The 4,573-nt window shown below is 32.9% G+C and overlaps 1 protein-coding gene across 4 annotated transcripts in view; it reads left to right on the plus strand.

Annotated features, from left to right (window-relative positions):
• The window catches only part of LOC107639449 (E3 ubiquitin-protein ligase UPL6), a 9,668-nt gene continuing 7,468 nt past the window's right edge, over positions 2,374-4,573 (plus strand). For 2 of the 4 annotated variants that reach the window (XR_002349577.1, XR_002349578.1), the window contains exons 1-5: positions 2,374-2,783; positions 2,978-3,075; positions 3,198-3,325; positions 3,832-3,943; positions 4,233-4,413. Coding sequence is in view for 2 of the 4 variants with exons in the window: in XM_016342948.2 (XP_016198434.1) it covers positions 2,625-2,783; positions 2,978-3,075; positions 3,198-3,325; positions 3,832-3,943; positions 4,233-4,413 (678 nt within the window). In the remaining 2 variants the exon portion in view is untranslated. The remainder of the gene's footprint in view (positions 2,784-2,977; positions 3,076-3,197; positions 3,326-3,831; positions 3,944-4,232; positions 4,414-4,573) is intronic. The other 2 variants (XM_016342948.2, XM_021105443.1) reach the window with 1 other exon arrangement.

Genomic DNA, 4,573 nt, shown 5'->3' on the forward strand with positions numbered 1-4,573 from the left:
AAATAATAAATATTAATTTAATTAAATAGTTTGCAATAGGGAACGTAGAACCTAGTTAAATCACATTATGCCAAAAGTCAATAAACCTAGCTTAGGATTTCAAATCTTTTGTGTTTTATCCAAAATGGAAATAAAAGGAAAAGCCAAAAGGCTCTTTGTTCACCACCATTATTGGTTATATCATTTTATAGGAAGCCAAGCCAAGCTTATTAATAAACTTAATAATAATTACTACTTTTTATATAATAGAAACATTAGGCTCTAAACATGTTGCATGTGATTTGGTTAAAGCCCAACATAATTATTCCTTTAAGTCAAATCAAATTTGCCTTTGGCAGCGCTTCCCTATGTTAATTCTAACTAAAAATAAAACTAATAAATCACCATGCAACTAGTTTGAAAAGAACCATTTACATTTAATTATTTATTTTATTCTTTTTTCTTCTCTAGCTACTTACAAGTTACAAAGTCTTTGAATATAATAATTAATTATTGGTTTAATGCAGGCGACATTATTATGATATATGAGTTAAAAAAAGTCTTCACTTTTGAATTATTTGTTTTGCAAGCGATAATGTTTGTCTTCTTTAATTTGTTTCGTTATTATTTTAAGGACAAGAGGGCAAAATGCATGCGTTAAAAATGTTGAAGCCATCAATATATATGTCTTGGTGTGTTACCACAACTTTATATATATATTTATATATTTATGTTACCATTCGTGCGCTTGCTTAGTGTAGTTTTCAACAGGGGAGTATAATTATTCTTAGGTTAAGATAATTTATATTATCCTATAAAAGTTATCGGTCAAAGTAGAATAAGAATGCATATGTTTCATCGTGTTGATTATAAATAAATAATTAATGTTACTAACCTAGATGTTTTTATATATGAAGGAGTTCACATTTTGGTGATTGTGGAGGAAGTTATATGCAATGATTTCATTTTTGTAGGTTAGATTATGATGGTATCTAACCTGCCAATTTTTATTTATTATTTATTTTGATTTCTCTGATTCAAATTTTTGTCAAAGCTTTCTTCTAATTAACAACTCAACAAGGTTAGACAAGTCAAAAGCAAAATTTTGCCTACCCAAAAAAGGTAGGAAATTAAATTAAAAACAAGGATAATAAACTCAAAATTAAGATGTCAACGAACAAAAAAAACATTATGCATGCATTGTTTGGTGAGTCAGCTGGGTAAGCACTGTAGTTATAAACTACAATTTTCTGTTAATGTTGTTGTTGTTGTTGTTGTCTTGCTCATCGTATTAGAATGAAGCACTCAATCAAAGGTTTAATTAATTTGCAAGTGTTGTTATTTTGCAGTAACACCTAATAATATACCTTTGACTTTTTATGTAGTTGACCCTTATTTGTTTAATAGCTTTCTCATCTGTCAACCTATTACATACCCTGATACCCACTTGTTATATTGACAAATCGTATCAAAACGTTGAATGTGTCTTTGACAATTTCGACGGTTACCAAGTGATGAATGTTTGAAATCGAATTGGAATGTTCTATGTTTTGGTCGTTCAATACTTGAATTTCTCTTCTTTGTTCGGCCGACTTTTTTTTTTGGGGGGTTTGTAAACTTGTTATTTAGTGGTTGAATTTCTTTGGTAGTTTACTCCTAAAATTCTTTTTTGGTCGTATGTTTGGAGAGCCCACCATCCACATAATTCGTTCGGAATTGGGCTTCCAAGGCCCATGAAGATTGTTTTATGTACTCAAGTACATTTCTGGGCCTATTTTGCATATGCCTAAGATAAATGCAAAATTGTCATGAAAAAAAAAAGAAAGCAAAATTGCGGGTTAAATTAAAACTTGTATCCGCCAAGTACAAAAATATAAAATTAAGAGCTTCCTCAGACCCAAAAAGACGTGAAAGTCCAAACTTAATACTTTTCAACTTTTGGATTTAATTTTGCCCCATTATAATACCTAAATGATTAGGCCCATTGTTTACTCAAATAATAGTTTTACTGGGAGATGGATCTCAAATTCTCAAGTATTTGGTAAAATATGATTTCTCTAGTCTCACGTAAAAAGTATAAAACAAGAGATTACACTTCATCAAATAATTAAAAGAAAATTAAGAGAATCCACTTTCGTTATACTCCCTTCAATAGTTTGGGACGTTAATAATTTTTTGGTTGACTAACTTTTGTTGATAAAGTGATTAATTCACTTGTTTACTTAATTAAATATTAAAGTTTGAATCTTGTTTGTATATATAGTAACATTAAAAATGAGTTTGTATTGTTTTTTAAAAAAAATACTTATTTTTTTATTTATTAAAAAAATATTTATTTAACAGACNTAAAATTTTAATAATAAGCATTTCTCTCATATATTTAATGTTGCATTTTAATAAACTTGAGAGTTGGGAATCCAGTTTCTTATAAACCTGCTTTCTCTTTCCTTCTCTTCTTCTTCTCTGCCGCTCTAAAGAAGAAGTAGCTTCCGAGTTTTTGGGATTCATTCAGTGTAATCTAGGGCACCACTTTTCTTTTCTTTCACCTGAAGCCACCTCAGCTCTCACTTTGCGTCCTTCGATCTTCTTTCTTCTATGGAAGCTAGGGCCTGAATCGCTCCACTTCTAAATTAGCAACCGACAAAATGTTCTTCAGCGGCGATCCTTCTACGCGGAAGCGCGTCGATTTGGGCGGTCGCAGCTCCAAGGAAAGGGACAGGAAGAACCTTCTAGAACAGACTCGCGTCGAACGCAACCGCCGCCTCTGGCACCGTCAACAGAACTCTGCTGCGCTCAAAATTCAGGTTTTGCATTACTCATTGCATTTACTTGTCGTACTCGAACTTGCTCAATTCATCATCATATAGTAGTGGATTTGTTGCGGAGTTAGTTAGAGTTTCTGGTTTGGCGTAGTTTAGCTCAATTTAGTTGTAGTGGAAAAAAAATCAGCTTCGTTTTATGTGTGTTGTGGCAAATGGTTGACGTATTCTAGCTGCAGAAATGCTTCAGAGGGAGAAAAGATGTCAGACTTGAAAAGTCTAGGTTGCGAGAGCAGTTCTACAAGACCTATGGCAAGTACTGCCAGAATGTAGACAGGTGAAATTTGATTTTCGTCCCTGAATTTTGCTTAGTGATTAGTTTTGTTTTGGCATCATCTTACTTGAACATTGTGCCATTTTGTAACCCCGAGTTGTTAATATGGTTTTCTGTGGATTCAGGAATTCTTTCTGTGTCAACTCTGATTTCCTTCGCCAGTTCCTTTATTTCTTTAAGGCAGACAATATAGATGATTTTTTAGTTCTCGTGCAGATATGCCGATTGCTTCAGCAGTTCGTTCACGAAGATGGTAAATGTTGATTAACGTTCCTTTTGCCATTGCTTTTACACGACTCTGAAAGTATCTTTAGGTGTTTGGAAAGAATTTATGGAGTGGAATGTATACTTGTTTTACATCTGTTCATTTAATCCAACGACGAAGGGATTTGTGCTGTAACCAACTTACTAAATGGTTATTGTTTTGTGTCTGGTTAAGCTGTACATCTTTCCAAGTGACATTCTGGATGTGCATGAATATGTCCTTTTTGAATTCCTTTTATCATTAAAAGGGAAAAATAGGAATGAATTTCACAGAATTCAAATTCTGCTGAATATGCTAAAGTGGCAGTTTTCAATGTCATTTTTTATTTTTTATTTTGTGTGTCTCTTCCCCCAATTGTTTGTTATCTTCCTTTTGTTTATAAACTCTATTTATCGGAAACCCAAATTATGTTTGAAACAATATTGTGAGTATATTATAATACTGTAGATACTTGCTTCTGTTCTTCTATTAGAGAACTAATATGTTTGCTGCAGGGGATGTTGTCAAACTTTTTGCTGGTGTGGATTACTCATCCACGGGTGGTTTGGTGAATTACCGAGTGAAGCAACTTGTATATTCTTGTATTTGTGCACTACATCAGAATAGGTTAGTTCCATGGTCTATATCCATTATTTTCTGGGCCTTTGGCTCTTTTGAATCTAGCTAATTGTTGTTGTTCTCTTTGATATAATTTTGATGCCACTGATATGCATTTATTTCACGGCCTTCTTAGAGAGAAGTTTGTACTCATCATGGATATTTTTGAAGCATATTCCATTATTGGGTTTTGAATCTTTTAAATCTCATTATAACTTTTAGAAGTCCTTATACTTTGCTACTTAGGTTTTGGGTTTCTTTACTAGCTCTCTTATGTAGTTTTTTTTTTGCGGAATAGAAATCAGTTGAAGGATCAGCTTTTATTGAGTCCGGAGGAATTGGATGCGTCGGCTGTGCCTTTATTGGAAGTTATAGTATTGTTAATTGATCCCAAATTGCCATGGAGCTGCAAGATAGTAGGATATCTCTTTCAAAACAATGCATTAGGGCTACTCAGAGAGATTATCCTTACAGGAAAGGTAACATCTTTCAAAGTCCAGTTATTTTATGATTTGTCAGATTGTGAGGTGTTTCAGAAATATGGGAGTGAGCTAGGTCCCAAATTGCTGCTTGTTAGGTTTCTGCAGATGCATTATATGATGAAAGTTTTTTAAACCCTAAGATGAATGACATCAAACT

Source organism: Arachis ipaensis, chromosome B01 (assembly GCF_000816755.2).
Source record: "Arachis ipaensis cultivar K30076 chromosome B01, Araip1.1, whole genome shotgun sequence".
Classification (NCBI taxonomy): Eukaryota; Viridiplantae; Streptophyta; class Magnoliopsida; order Fabales; family Fabaceae; genus Arachis; species Arachis ipaensis.